General features: G+C 46.3%; 1 protein-coding gene across 2 annotated transcripts; it reads left to right on the top strand.

Annotated features, from left to right (window-relative positions):
* Nucleotides 1–1,144: 1,144 nt before the first annotated feature.
* LOC116958170 (uncharacterized) lies at nucleotides 1,145–9,622 on the top strand. 2 transcript variants are annotated; one of them, XM_076055936.1, is made up of 3 exons: nucleotides 1,145–1,242; nucleotides 2,268–2,335; nucleotides 5,195–9,622. In XM_076055936.1, the coding sequence occupies exon 3, from the start codon at nucleotides 5,223–5,225 to the stop codon at nucleotides 6,357–6,359; it is 1,137 nt and encodes a 378-aa protein (XP_075912051.1). In that variant the 5' UTR covers nucleotides 1,145–1,242; nucleotides 2,268–2,335; nucleotides 5,195–5,222; the 3' UTR covers nucleotides 6,360–9,622. The 2 variants fall into 2 exon arrangements, with proteins under 2 accessions (XP_075912051.1, XP_075912052.1); XM_076055937.1 differs by lacking the exon at nucleotides 1,145–1,242 and adding an exon at nucleotides 1,264–1,357.
* Nucleotides 9,623–16,073: the final 6,451 nt, after the last annotated feature.

Raw genomic sequence — 16,073 nt, 5'->3', positions numbered from 1 at the left:
CACCGGCGCAGAACTTCCATGCAGAGGGCTCCACGGAGCTTCGTGCAGAGCGACAGGCCAGGTAGCTCCCACACAGCGTGGCGCAGCTGATTAACATTTATATTCTTGGTTCTTTCGGTAATGTCACGTAGATAGAAAATAACAAAAAAAATTGAAAATATTAAATTGATGAAAAGTTACCATTTGTCGACTGAGATGACCGTGCCCACCACAGTGTACACACACACATAGTGTACACACACACACTGTACACACACACACAGTGTACACACACACACAGTGTACACACAGTGCACACAGTGCACACACAGTGTACACACACACACACAGTGTACACACAGTGCACACACAGTGTACACACAGTGTAAACACACACAGTGTACACACAGTGTACACAAACACACACAGTGTATACAAACAGTATACACACAGTGTACACAAACACACAGTGTACACACACATAGTGTGCACACTCACAGTGTACACAAACACACAGTGTGTACACACACACAGTGTACGCACACACATACACACAGTGTACATACACACCTAAGGGGTCTCTGTTCAAGGGAGGGAACAATAGAAAATGAATCTAAATCAACTTAAACTCCAACTCCTCTCTGTGACGTCACCACTCAGCATAACCTCATCGGCGTGAAACGCCAGGGGGAGGTCTACCTCGCTCGTGACGTCATGTCACCAAGGTGTTCACCTCACCCCGTCCAAGGCGCCCTTGAACGTGACGTCACCTCTGCCTGGGTCGCTGCCGTTTTCTGTTCAATTAGAATCCATATTTGGGCAAGGCCACGCCCAGTGACTGGCGGTTCATTAACATAATTATTTCGTGAAAGCCGTCGCGACGGGTTGAGCACCCACGCCCCATCCCTCTTCATATGGGCCGGGCTCATTAACATAATCTATTCATAATCTTAGTTTTTTCGGTAAAGTCACGTTGAAGAGAAACAACAAAATAATAAAATATATATAAAACAATAAAAATTATATATATGTTATTATTTTGTTGTTTCTCTTCAACGTGACTTTACCGAAAAAACTAAGAATCTGAATTACTGCAGTCACAAAAGCTTTAAATCAAAATATAATCTATTCACGTACGGAGCCGCTCATTGTGGTAGGAGAGTGTTATCGTTCCCCACAAGTGATGTCATGTCACCTCCTGCTGCTGCGTGACGTCACGAGATTATAGGAAGCTGCTGCTCCGCCCTTACACTGAAATCCGAGGTGAGAAATTCTCATCGCGGTTGTTGTTGTGGTTGTTGTGGTGGTGGTTGTTGTGGTTGTTGTGGTGGTGGTTGTTGTTTACCGAGGTAGAGCCTCGCATGGAAGCAATGTCCAGGTTGGAACTTTACAGCGCGGGGCCTAGCCTGATCGCGGGGCCTAGCCTGATCGCGGGACCTAGCCTGATCGCGGGGCCTAGACTGATCGCGGGGCCTAGCCTGATAGCGGGGCCTAGCTTGATCGCGGGGCCTAGCTTGATCGCGGGTCCTAATCTGATCGCGGGGCCTAGACTGATCGCGGGGCCTAGTTTTATCGCGGGGCCTAGCCTGATAGCGGGGCCTAGCCTGATCGCTGGACCTAGCCTGATCGCGGGGCCTAGCCTGATAGCGGGGCCTAGCCTGATAGCGGGGCCTAGCTTGATCGCGGGGCCTAGCTTGATCGCGGGTCCTAGTCTGATCGCGGGGCCTAGCCTGATAGCGGGGCCTAGCCTGATAGCGGGGCCTAGCCTGATAGCGGGGCCTAGCCTGATAGCGGGGCCTAGCCTGATCGCGAGGCCTAGCCTGATCGCGAGGCCTAGCCTGATCGCGTTTAAGTTTAATTTGTCTTCATGCGGCTCGCCACTTTGTCACGTTGTTTTAGTTGTAAATATTCACGCGTCTTCTTTGGTTCTTTCGGTAAAGTCACGTAGAATGAGAATGAAATAATAAATTGATAAAATAAAATAACAATCATATTCTCACGACGTTTCGGCCACAACACAAGCGGCCTTCATCAGGTGAAGGGACGAGACTGTCTGGTAGGACAGCGCTGGACAGTCTCGTCCCTTCACCTGATGAAGGCCGCTTGTGTTGTGGCCGAAACGTCGTGAGAATATTATTGTGCTATTTTATTTTATCAATTTATTATTTTATTCTCATTTTACGTGACTTTACCGAAGGAACCAAAGAAGATGAATCCTTGCAGACACGAAAGCTTTAAATCGAAATATTCACGCGGTTTATTTATTTATTTTTAATTTTTTACACCAGGCCAAGCCCGCTTGAGCTGCTGTGCCGCTTTTGTTTTCAGAAGCGACCTGCCCACAACACAACACAAGGTGAGGCTCCTCAACAGCGTGGTGGTGTTCACTCTGGACGCGTGGCGGTGTTCACTCTGGACGTGTGGCGGTGTTCACTCTGGACGTGTGGCGGTGTTCACTCTGGACGCGTGGCGGTGTTCACTCTGGACGCGTGGCGGTGTTCACTCTGGACGCGTGGCGGTGTTCACTCTGGACGCGTGGCGATGTTCACTCTGGACGCGTGGCGGTGTTCACTCTGGACGCGTGGCGGTGTTCACTCTACTTGGTGGAGTGAGGAAGCATGAATTCTGAGCAGGTGAAGGTGGCCAGGCGTGGGTCTGGACACACCACCACCTGTGAACCGTGCCAGTGCGTGACAGTGGTGGAGCCAGTGGGGGTGGGGTAGGCACGTGCCCCCCAACGATCCGATCGAAATCCCTAATTTCGATAGGATCATTGGGGCTTATTAGTAACTAGCTTTACTACCCGGCTTCACCCGGGACTTGGATTCTTGTCTTGGATAAATTTCATATCCCTTATAATCCACTGAAAAACCCTTAAAAATGTTGATGCTTGCGAGAAAGAAAAAAGGCGAAACAAATCAAGTTACCTAAATCGGATGTTTTCACTCAAGGAAATTTTACCTTAATCCACTACTACGCAAGGTCGATTTTGGCCACTCGGGAAGGGAATAATGACGTGGCGAGCTGAAAATATTCGCGTTCACTTAGAAATTCCAAACGGCATAAGCTGTGAAAATTTCACGACGCCAGAGCTCAGCGTTGGAGAGGTTTTGCTGCTTCACACAAACAAACAGATGTAATGTTTTGCTTCATATTTAAGATAGCAGTTCTACCCGTTCTTCGCACGGAGGATATGTATTGAAACTCCGAGAAACCAATGGCTTCATCGGCCAGGAGCAAAGCGCCACCTAAAATCTCCCGGCACGCTGTTAACAGCCCTATCTGTGCTGCCAAATACATCTTTCCCTGGATGTTCTTCCCTGTGTATGTATCTCTGCTGCCTTGTACCTCGTATCTGTTCACTCTGTCTATGCTGGTTAGTTCAACCCGGAGGATGAACACGAAATTTAGCAGTCTTCTGAAATTCTTGGTCTACCAGGCAAGTGTCTAACTGTGTTGTTGGCCTACTGGTTTTGCATCACGTAATTTTTCTTAGGTTTGTTGAGTTCTCGTCTCTCATCTTCTTGTTGTATTTGCCTCCGTGCAGTTTAACGCTCTCTATGTGTTGCGTTGATGTCACCCTATGTGCTCCCTCGCTATTTGTTTTTTTACACCTGATGATGATCGCTTGTGTTGCGTTCGAAACGTCGTGATTTATTTTAATATAATTTTATTATATTTCTACATACGGGACTTTACCGAAAAAACCAATGGGTAATTTACGCAGTCACGAAAGCTTCAATTCTATATTCATTGCAGAGCGCTTAACTCAGGTGTGTTGCGGGTTGACGCCACAAACTTCATGGTCATACAAAATACAAAAGTCTATTTTTATACTTTTTTCATTGTGCACAGTATGGAACCTACCAACATGCCAAATTTCAGGTGTGTAGTATGTCGGGAAGTATGCTAAATATTTCGAACAGACACGCACACACACGTATCCACACATTTCCATTTTATATATAGACTAGCTTTACTACCCGGCTTTGCCTGGGACTTTGATTCTTGGATTTAAACACGGCCTTTGTGGAGTGTTGGGGGGGGGGGTGTGCGTGACGTCAGCAGGCACACTGCGTAACGATGCCGCATAGGGTGACATCTCAGATATGATGGCTATTTTAATACTTTGTGCATTGTGTCCAGTCTGGAAGCTACCCACATGCCAAATTTCCAGTTTGTATTGCATGTTGGCAAGTATGCTGAACATTTCAAACAGACACACATTCACAAATTTCCCTTTCATAGTTATAGATGAATCAGCATTTTGCAACCCCCACTGCCACCGCGTGGCATATTATTACGTGCCAGGGACTCTATGAGAGGACAACAGTCCGTGTTCATAATTGGCAATAAGTAACGGCAAAGCTGTTACAAGTGACTCACAGAATTGTGCGCAGTTGCGTATGCAGTACACGACTTCCCTGAAGCGAGCGCGATGCCTTTCACACGCGTCGAATTAAAAGCATAGGACAAGTCCTTAGTAACAACTCCTTACTAATAACTCCTTACTTACAACTCCTTACTAACAACTCTTTACTTACTAACAACTCCTTACTAACAACTCCTATCATTTTTCATTGCTGAAAGGGGTTGCCCCCCCCTACCTGAAAATCCTGGCTCCGCCTCTGAGTGTGTGAAAGGGTCAAGTTTGTATTTGCAGTAAAGTCTATTAACTCTATTGAGCACGGAGGTTATATCAAAACAGTAGTTTATTTTTGTTTTCCTCTGCAACTCTTTGTAAGAATGTAGTCAGGAAGTTATCACAGCACACGTGCAGCTGAAGTCAGAACTCTTCATCCCAGCATTCAAGAACATCTGTGCCTGGCTTTCACACCTCTGTTGCGATTGAACATCAATTTATGCATTTCTGCATAACACAAATAGTATTATTTTCAACACCCTTTGCTACGTCCGCTGAATTTAGCTTTCGTAAATATTCCTTTTGAATCCAGACAGCCGAAATTGTGTGCTCGGAGTTTTGGGTTAACATTCATTTTGAAGATACAAGGGCTTCGAGGCACGTTTATGACCATTTGCCCTCTCATTGTGTGCCATAACAGCCCGTGTGATGAATTTGGGACACGTTTTCACTATAACATGAATATATGAATAAGTATAGACGTGTGAGTCACGTGTGACTGTATGAATGCATTCCTCTGTGCATCGATACTGACGTGTAGATGGTGTGGATATTCTTTTTTTCTGTCTGCAGCTGTCGCTTCCTCTGCAGGATTGGTCTGATGGAGCAAAGGCACTCGGCGCGGCTCGGTGCATATGGCACGGATCGTCCTGCACATTTGAAATGGCACCAGAGAACCCACACGGGAGAGAAATCCTTCAAGTGCAGTGTGTGTGGGAAGGCGTTTGCACAGTCATCAAATCTTAATGTACACCAGAGAACCCACACGGGAGAGAAACCCTTCAAGTGCAGTGTGTGTGGGAAGGCGTTTGCACAGTCACCAAATCTTCATGTACACCAGAGAACCCACACGGGAGAGAAACCCTTCAAGTGCAGTGTGTGTGGGAAGGCGTTTTCAGATTCATCTCCTCTTGTAGCACACCGGAGAACACACACAGGAGAGAAACCCTTCAAGTGCAGTGTGTGTGGGAAGGCGTTTGCACAGTCACCAAGTCTTCATGTACACCAGAGAACACACACAGGAGAGAAACCCTTCAAGTGCAGTGTGTGTGGGAAGGCGTTTGCACATTCAGCAAGTCTTCATATACACCAGAGATCACACACGGGAGATAAACCCTTCAAGTGCAGTGTGTGTGGGAAGGCGTTTGCACAGTCACCAAGTCTTAATGTACACCAGAGAACACACACAGGAGAGAAACCCTTCAAGTGCAGTGTATGTGGGAAGGCGTTTGCACATTCATCAAGTCTTCATGTACACCAGAGAACACACACAGGAGATAAACCCTTCAAATGCGGTGTGTGTGGGAAGGCGTTTGCACAGTCACCACATCTTCATGTACACCAGAGAACACACAAGCATCAGAAGGTCCACAAGGAGTGGAATCTGAAATCAGCTTGTGAAAGTCAAAGTGCCGCAATGAGCCCATCCCTCATGAAACAAGAACCGGAAGAAAATCCCAGCTTGGACACTTTTAAAGGTATCGAGGTGAAATATGAAGAGGTGAAGGTGAAATGTGAAGAAGTGACGGTGAAGAGCGAAGAAGTGAGGGTAAAATGTGAAGATGAAGATTCAACTCCAAAATCAGACCTTCACATCGATGGAGGCAACGTGAAGCAGGAGGAGAATTCTGACTGTGAGGCAGAGCGAGGCAACTCCCAGCAGTTTGTGGAAGTGGAGGTGTGGGTGGACTTCCTCCGAGACATTACAAAGTCAAATGGAGACCCGGTAGATATGTAAGCTTGAGACGATGTCGCTCCAATAGATGCACCTTTGTCACAGGCCTTTAATGACAAGAATGAGAAGTTGAACACTCAATTCCTAGGTTCAACCTGCAGGGTCAGAGCGGCCAGTCTTTGTGGACCTGTGGGTTGCGTAGATCTCTAACCATGAGCGAGAGCCAATAAGCTCCCAATCATTCACAAGCTTCTAATAATTCCATTTATATGGTTCTTGCTTAATCGCCTCTGGCAATTCGGAGTTTTGTGGCGTATCTTGTCTCAAACACTCGAAGAGCACCCCCAAGTAGCAGCTGCCCCTGTGTGGTACAAGGTGGTGGCCCTGCACCGGCCTGCATGTAGACAAGAACCTGTCAGTAGGGGGCGATGGTTGATGTGGCATCTCAGTTGTGGAGTTTGTAGGTAACGTTTAGAATTTGATAAATTTTGACCCAGACGCCAGCATGCAATGGCCTACTCGTTTTTGAATGGCACAATAGTATGTTGTACATACACTGTTAAGCGTATTTGTAAAAAAATAGCTTGTTAGTACGATATAACCTGATGCAGTATATTTCACTGCAGTAATTCAATTTTGTTAATATGCCTGTCAAAAATTGAGAATTGTTGTATATGAGCCTTTTCCAAAATTGATATTAACAATAATATTTGCCGTTATATATCATTTTTTTTTAAACAAACGCAAAAAAATAATCAATAAAACCCGTAAGCCAGTCACACGAAAAACCAGATGTCGATCATAAACAGGCCATTAATAAATTAAGAAATAATAAAACTCTCGAGGCAAGGATGTTAGCAGCTATCTGCGAAGATCTCCAGATGAACAAGAGTTTGATGTGCCCTAAGGGAGGTCACGCAGAGGGAGCCCTCCGCAAGCCAGAAACGAGGACGCCCACGGGTTAAACCATATATTTTTTTTCCTTTGTCATTAAAACAACGGTTAAAATTTAAAATGCAATAACAAGAATACGCTAAAGTTAGCGGTCCTCGCGCTCACTCCAGTTAAGACCAGATACATCAGTGAATTATTATCCAATGATTAATTCGCTATCAAATGATTTTCACCTTTAATACTTTTACTGTTAAAACAAAGCTTGGAGACAAAATACAGAGTCACATCAAAGGTTTTCGAGAAGGAATGAGACAACGGGCAAACTTGCGAAAGAGTTTAAACAATATCCGAAGCAACCCCGACCACCTTTGTCTCTCGCAGCGCGGAGAAGCAGGAACCACACCTTATCACAAGGGGCCATCTGGAGCTAGCCAGACGGGTTAATGAGAAAACACAACAGCCAGCGAACACGTTTTTAAGTTAAAGAAGTGGCTACACATCAGTCACACATAAAATTAATAATAACGTGTTCATCTTACACGACATTCCATTATAGAACCTTACAGAACCAAGGGATATAGATTCCAACAATCAAGAAACGGACCTCTTAAACTCAGGATGAAAATTATTTTTCTTTTTAATAATTCCATCGTAACAATGCGAACCTCGGTAAACCGATAGGGGTGTCGGGAGGACGTAGTTACAAGCACGAGTCTTGGCGAACATGGGACCAAATGGTATTTGAGAAATATAAAGTCGAAAGTATAAAGAGATAGGTACTCCCGACCACCTTTGTCTCTCCCGCAGAGCGCGAGAGAGGAATTTCACGCCAGGGCAAACATCGTTATCGCAGGTGCCATCTGTACACACACACGAACTCACACACACACAGACCACGCCCACCCCCCCTTCACTGCAAAGAGAGAAGAATGTCTTTGAATATAACGGTCAGCGCATTTTCAAAAAGTTAAGTTAAGTCAGTCAAGACAGATCAGCGATTCAAGACGTCCACAAGACGAGCAGTCGCATGGAGCGGCTGGCTCCGAGCCTCGCTGAGTAGCGAGGATCGCTGAGTCGCGATGTATCAACGAGATTGAGTCATACAGCAGTGGAGAGAAACTGCTGTCAGCGAACCAGCGCGGGCGCGTTCGCGCACTTCAACAGAGAGAGCACGTGCGACTCAACTCACTCAACAGAAGAAAACGCTTGGCCAGCCGCCAACAAAGTATCAGCGAATCAGCGCTGAGAGCGCTCGAGCATCTCCACAGAGGAAGCACGTGCAACGTGGCTCAACCAGCAGCGGAAAAGCACGAGCAGCCGCCAACAACTTCAGCAAACCAGTGACCAAGCGCGTGCGACTTGAGTCATACAGCAGTGGAGGAAACCTGCTGTCAGAGAGCCGCCATCAACCTCAACAAAGAGAGCGCGTGCGACTCGGCTCACTCAGCAGAAGACAAACTTGACCTGTCGCCCGCGAGCGCAGCGTCAGATACTACAGCAGCGGAAAGAGCGCGACCAGCAAAGCCAAGCAAGAGCGTGCAGCAGCTCATCCAGCAGTGGAGAGAAACTGCTGTCAGCGAACCAGCACGGGCGCGTTCGTGCATCTTCAAGGAGAGGGAGCGCGCGCCACCAGCGTGCCATCAGCACCAGCATCGGCACGAGCGCGTGCCAACAGCGTGCCATCAGCACCAGCATCAGCACCAGCGCGTGCCAACAGCGTGCCACCAGCGTGCTACAGCGCGCAACTTCGCGTCACCAGCCGCTGAGAGGGCAGCGGCCCCGCACTCAACACCCATCGGCGCGACGACGGCGAGCGTCGTGCTGACTCATCCAGCCAGCGGTGGACAGAAACTGTGACGAGCCGTTCGTATTCAACCCCTCCCCCACACTCTCCCCCTCACTCCCCCACCGCGCCGCAACACAGGAAACACATTTTGGACACCAGAGATGCTAACCTCGGCGTCTGCTTTACGCAAAGAATTGAACCAGTGATAAAGAAGACGCACGATACGCATATCGGGATAATCAAGAAGGGTTGCCACTCCAAGGTGGTGCATTAAAAATCAATTCATAACGAAAAATACTGCTGTCATTGAGTTGCATAATAACCAATCGTCCTACTGTTAACAGCGTGATAAGAATTGACTTGAAGGTCTATGAATGGATGTGGTACTGTGTGGGCAATGATTAAATACGAATTTACATTATAAGGTTAAGGTTTTGATAGAATAGTTTGCATGTATTAATCTCGTCCTCAACCACCAATCGATTGCGTTACGCGTCGGGAATTAACCACAGGTGCCGTTATCAAAGTGAAACAACGCAATCGTGATGGTATCATGTTAACGCTGTGTTGAAATTCCAAGATCGAGAGTTTTCATATTATTCAAAAATTAAAGTTAGCTAGAAAATAAAATTTATTAAAGCATAAAGGTTGTGTGTGATTCTTCCTGAAATTCTGCATAATATTGTTCTGCGTATGAGATATGAATCCTGGGGACCTATCATAAGCACACTATCACCACACATAATCCATAACACGCATAATTCATAATGTTCAATCGAGAGTAATCGTATCCTTATCGATAATACGGAATTAAATAGCAGAGTCGAATCGACTCTCTCTCATTCATGCTCACAAGACCTACAGAACTGCATACGATTAATTGCGTTATTCCAATTCATTACACAATCCTCGTCACCGAGGCTCGACCTGCATTATCATAACCACGCCCACTCGCATAAATTAATACAATTATCTCGCGTGTTAGCATAATTTATGCGCATAATTACACCAATTAACATAATTTCGGATGAATTATGCAAATTTAATTACATTTCTATTATTTTCATCAATTTTCATAACACCTATATATGCAACATATTGGGGGCGTCATCCGGGATCTCTCGCAGACAGTTTATGCTTGAATTAAGGAACAAATCACTGTTGTATTAACCAAGGTTTTATGATCTAACGTTGCCCTGTGACTGTAACGGGTGTAAAACAAACAAAAAAAACACACTCTGAAGGGAAATTCCAGAGGAAGCCGTATAACAAAGACAGTTGAAGTAAGATTATTTGCTCGAGTCAAACTGACCACATCCTGTGATACAAGTGTTTTCATACGTGCTCTGAAGGGAATACCAGAGTCACACGAGCCGAACTGATGCATTCTGAATACAACTGTTTTGATATGCACTCTGAAGTGAAATTCCAGAGATGCTCGTATTAAGAGGAATTTTTTAGTGGATTTGGGGATATTGGGAACTTGTACCAAAACGGTCAGGCCGATCTGCTCCAGAGCAAACAAATCAGGGAGACACATGGAAGGGGAGCTGTATTGATGACATTGGGACACTGCTTAAGAACTGGATAAAATGGGACAAAAGCGAACACGATGTAAAAACCTCAGGAATAGCTATGCTGAACTCAGACCCTCTCGCACAGACAGACAAACAGAGATTATGGAATGAAGAAAAATTCGGAAAAGAAACGGGTGGGGCTGATTACCCCGAAGTCAGAGTGAGACAGAATATTAAAACCAAGTCACTAGGGGATTCTGTACTGATAACGCGAGAAAGGGCGGAGCCGAAGCTCCGAGGCAACTCTCCAGGAAAACGCACACCACGCACAGACGGCCGACACAAACATCGCGACAGGCACGACGCACCAGACAAATACAAATCAAACACCCCACAAAAATCACGTAAGTATGAGCCATGGGACAAACATGAGTCACCGAGCAAAGTTGACCCACGTTACAGGCGCAAAATACACTACAAAAATCATGTTAAGCAACGCCACCGTGATGTTAATGACTCATCCGAATCTGACTCGGATGACGATGATCAACTTTCCGAATACGCGTTCAGTAGTAACACTCTGAGATTGATGGACAAAGCTCTCGTCAGAATTCCCTATTTTGATCCACACAATAAGGACGGGGACATACAAACTCACATCGCAACTGTAGAAGCAGAAGCAATGATCAGGGGTTTAAGGAAAACTGATGAGAAAGCGAGTTTGCTGAAACGCAGCTTGCATGACAAGTCTATACCATGGGTTAAGTCGCTACCATACGAGGTTCGGAACGATTTTAAAAAGCTGAGCCTGGCAGTGATTCGGAAGTTTGGAGAATATCTAACACTGTCTGAAGGATTAACGCTGCGAAATCTAATACCCAGTGCGCAGACGAGGATCCTCGGGATTACATCATGCGATTTAAAAGAGCGTACTATGCGGCGATGTGGATCAGTATCACGAAGGTGACAAAAGGTTAAAAATTATGTTTTTTTGATCTTTGAGTCCAGAGATTCCAGAAATTGTGGGAATGGTCTTGAGTCCAGAGACAGCCTCCTTAGACCACAGAGTGGATCGGGCACACATGGCTTGGCTGTACCGGGCTAAAAACAATGATTTCACAGCACAGTGAATGGGGCAAGGTAACCAGCCTATCAGAGGAAAAGAAAAAACGTGAGGCATTTGATGCACGCAGGCCCATAGTGCAGAAAACAAAAAGCACCCACGGATTACCAACATAATTACATACACGGGTGGTCAGATAACAATTACCTGAGACGATGGCACATGGACCAGGAGCGATCGCAGCATGCAGGGACGCGGAATTTGCGAGAATCGCAACGCGTGGAGACCACGAGCAAAGTCAGACCAGTTCCCAATTCCACGGCACACAGACCAGGAGCGATCTCAGTGTGCAGGGACGAGTACTTGCGAAATTCGCCACGGGTGGAAGCCAAGAGCAGGACCATATCTTCACCCAATGCAACGGCACACAGCCGGCCAAAATTACCCACCCAGATGGCGAGATAACAATTACGATCGACAGGGGCACATAGAGAATGGGCGATCACGACATACAAAGACGCATAATCGCGAGAATCACGGCGCGTATAGGCCAAGAGCAGAATCACGCCAATTCCCCATTCCACGATACACAAGGGGCACACATGGCTTGGCTGTAACAAAAAGGATGACATGGGCACGTGATAAATCGCTCACACTGGTTGAGAGGAAAATGACAGGGAAAGAGGTGTCCGCTGATCTGAAAAAAAAATCACAGCCCTTGGAAAAAATCAAGCAGGCTGGAGGTTACAAACAGAACCAGGAGGGGAACCATGATTGTGGAAAACTAAATGCGTCATGCACCCGCTCTGATAATGTGGTGGAGAACGCGAGAGTCGCTCCCGTGGTGAACACACCTATTGAACAGGGAAAAATAACCATTAAGTGTGATCCAACAGGAAATGATAACCAACAGGATCGGGAGGAGAAACATGCTTGTTTGGTAAATGGAAACGCGATAAATTGTGTCGCAAAATTGCGTGAGAGTACTGTGAAAGTGCCAGGGAAACGCTTTACGGAGACAAAAATCCATGATGGATCGTGAAATGTGTGGCAATCCAGCACACACAAAAACATGGAATCGAATCGAGGCACGGAATCGAATCGTGGTACGGAGTCAGCAAATCTGCACATGGCTGCGGAGAAGGCAAATGACCCCAACAGTCGAGCATGGAAACTCGTGTTGTGTACTAATCCTGGTGGCGCACGACATGGCTTCACGCCACATCAACCCAAAGGGAAGGCGAGGGATAACATTTTTTACCGAAACGAACCAAGGAACCGTGCTCATTTGGCTAAAGCCATGCCGACGATGAACCAAAACGACGATGTAATGATGTTGCATGGAAAGGTCACAGGTTACTCTAAAATACCTGGCCATGAGAAAAATTATTCTACACTCTTGACCAAAGGTGGCAGTAAGGTTGCCAATAACTTGGTAAACATTAAACAAAGAGGTGAATGGAGGGAAACGGTGTACCACCGGGCTCAAAACCGCTATCCAGTGTTTCCCAGGAACTGAAACAGAAATAAAAGTCGCAATAATTGATAAGAACCGATGTAACAGGTTGCCTTATTTTTTTTTCTTTTTCCTGTTCTTTTATTTTCTTATTTCAAATGAATTCATGCTGTGACACGTACGCGCACGTTGTAAGGAAAAATCAGTCAACTCGAGGAATGTCGATGGTTTGAGATGGAAAAGGCATTTTTCTTTTATTTTTAAAAATAATCCGTGGCAGACCACCGATCATTTTTAAAAGGGCGGTGTGTTGTATATGAGCCTTTTCCAAAATTGATATTAACAATAATATTTGCGTTATATATTTTTTTTAACAAACAAAAAAAATCAATAAAACCCGTAAGCCAGGCACACGAAAAACCAGATGTCGATCATAAACAGACCATTAAAAAATAAAGAAATAATAAAACTCTCGAGGCGAGGATGTTAGCAGCTATCTGCGAAGATCTCCAGATGAACAAGAGTTTGATGTGCCCTAAGGGAGGTCACGCAGAGGGAAGCCCTCCGCAAGCCAGAAACGAGGACGCCCACGGGTTAAACCATATATATTTTTCCTTTGTCATTAAAACAACAGTTCAAATTTAAAATGCAATAACAAGAATAAGCTAAAGTTAGCGGTCCTCGCGCTCACTCCAATCAAGACCAGGCCACCAGATACATCAGTGAATTATTATCCAATAATTAATTCGCTATCAAATGATTTTAACCTTTAATACTTTTACTGTTAAAACAAAGCTTGGAGACAAATTACCGAGTCACATCAAAGGTTATCGAGAAGGAATGAGGCGAACGGGCAAACTTATGAAAGAGTTTAAACAATATCCCAAGCAACCCCGACCACCTTTGTCTCTCTCACAGCGCAGAGAAGCAGGAATTACACCTTATCACAAGGGGCCATCTGGAAAAGCCAGCCGGATTTGATGAGGAGACACACCCCACCCCACACACGGCAACCAGGCAAACAAAGTTTTAAAGAAAATTGTAATATAATATTAATAATAACAACGTGTTAACCTTAAACGATATTCCATTATAGATCCTTACAGAACCAAGGGATATGGATTCCAACAATCTGGAAACGGACCTCTTAAACTCAGGATGAAAATTATTTTTCTTTCTAATAACTCCATCATATCAATGCGAACCTCGGTAACCCGAGAGGGGTGTCGGGAGGACGTAGTTACAAACACGAGTCTTGGCGAACATGGGACCAAATGGTATTTGAGAAATATAAAGTCGAAAGTATAAAGAGATAGGTACTCGCGACCACCTTTGTCTCTCCCGCAGAGCGCGAGAGAGGAATTTCACGCCAGGGCAAACAGATCGTTATCGCAGGAGCCATCTGTACACACACACGAACTCACACACACAGACCCCGCCCCCCCCCCCCCCCCTTTTCCACTGCGCAGAGAGAATTGTCTTTGAATATAACGGTCAGCGCATTTTCAAAAGTGTGAAGTTAAGTCAAGAGCCAAGACAGATCAGCGAGTCAAGACGTCCACAGGACGAGCAGTCGCATGGAGTGGCTGGCTCCGAGCCTCGCTGAGTAGCGGGATCATTGAGTCGCGATGTATCAACGAGATTGAGTCATACAGCAGTGGAGAGAAACTGCTGTCAGTGAACCAGCGCGGGCGCGTTCGCGTACTTCAACAGAGAGAGCACGTGCGACTCAACTCACTCAACTGAAGAAAACGCTTGGCCAGCCGCCAACAAAGTATCAGCGAATCAGCGCTGAGAGCGCTCGAGCATCTCCACAGAGGAAGCACGTGCAACGTGGCTCAACCACCAGCGGAAAAGCACGAGCAGCCGCCAACAACTTCAGCAAACCAGTGACCAAGCGCGTGCGACTTGAGTCATACAGCAGTGGAGGAAACCTGCTGTCACAGAGCCGCCAACAACCTCAACAAAGAGAGCGCCTGCGACTCGGCTCACTCAGCAGAATAAAAACTTGACCTGTCGCCCGCGAGCGCAGCGTCAGATACTACAGCAGCGGGAAGAGCGCGGCCAGCAACGCCAAGCAAGAGCGTGCAGCAGCTCAGCCAGCAGTGGAGAGAAACTGCTGTCAGCGAACCAGCACGGGCGCGTTCGCGCATCTTCAAGGAGAGGGAGCGCGCGCCACCAGCGTGCCATCGGCACCAGCATCAGCACCAGCGCGTGCCACCAGCGTGCCATCAGCACCAGCGTGCCACCAGCACCAGCGCGTGCCAACAGCGTGCCACCAGCGTGCTACAGCGCGCAACTTCGCGTCACCAGCGCTGAGAGGGCAGCGGCCCCGCACTCAACACCCATCGGCGCGACGACGGCGAGCGTCGTGCTGACTCATCCAGCCAGCGGTGGACAGAAACTGTGACGAGCCGTTCGTATTCAACCCCTCCCCCACACTCTCCCCCTCACTCCCCCACCGTGCCGCAACACACAGGAAACACATTTTGGACACAAGAGATGCTAACCTCGGTGTCTGCTTTACGCAAAGAATTGAACCGGTGATAAAGAAGACGCACGATACGCATATCGGGATAATCAAGAAGGGTTGCCACTCCAAGGTGGTGCATTAAAAATCAATTCATAACGAAAAATACTGCTGTCATTGAGTTGCATAATAACCAATCGTCCTACTGTTAACAGCGTGATAAGAATTGACTTGAAGGTCTATGAATGGATGTGGTACTGTGTGGGCGATGTTCAAATACGAATTTACATTATAAGGTTTTGATAGAATAGTTTGCATGTATTAATCTCTCCCTCAACCGATCGATTGCGTTACGCGTCGGGAATTAACCACAGGTGCCGTTATCAAAGTGAAACGACGCAATCGTGATGGTATCATGTTAACGCTGTGTTGAAATTCCAAGATCGAGAGTTTTCATATTATTCAAAAATTAAAGTTAGCTAGAAAATAAAATTTATTAAAGCATAAAGGTTGCGTGTGATTCTTCCTGAAATTCTGCGTAATATTGTTCTGTGTATGAGATCTGAATCCTGGGGACCTATCATAAGCACA

Source organism: Petromyzon marinus, chromosome 73, assembly GCF_048934315.1.
Source record: "Petromyzon marinus isolate PM22_M1 ecotype Great Lakes invasive population chromosome 73, UKy_Petmar_22M1.pri1.0, whole genome shotgun sequence".
Classification (NCBI taxonomy): Eukaryota; Metazoa; Chordata; class Hyperoartia; order Petromyzontiformes; family Petromyzontidae; genus Petromyzon; species Petromyzon marinus.
This window is presented reverse-complemented; position numbering and strand designations above follow the sequence as displayed.

Excerpts from the sequence above, each read along its gene's own strand:
- LOC116958170 (XM_076055936.1), top strand. The coding sequence starts at position 5,223 with ATGGAGCAAAGGCACTCGGCGCGGCTCGGTGCATATGGCACGGATCGT.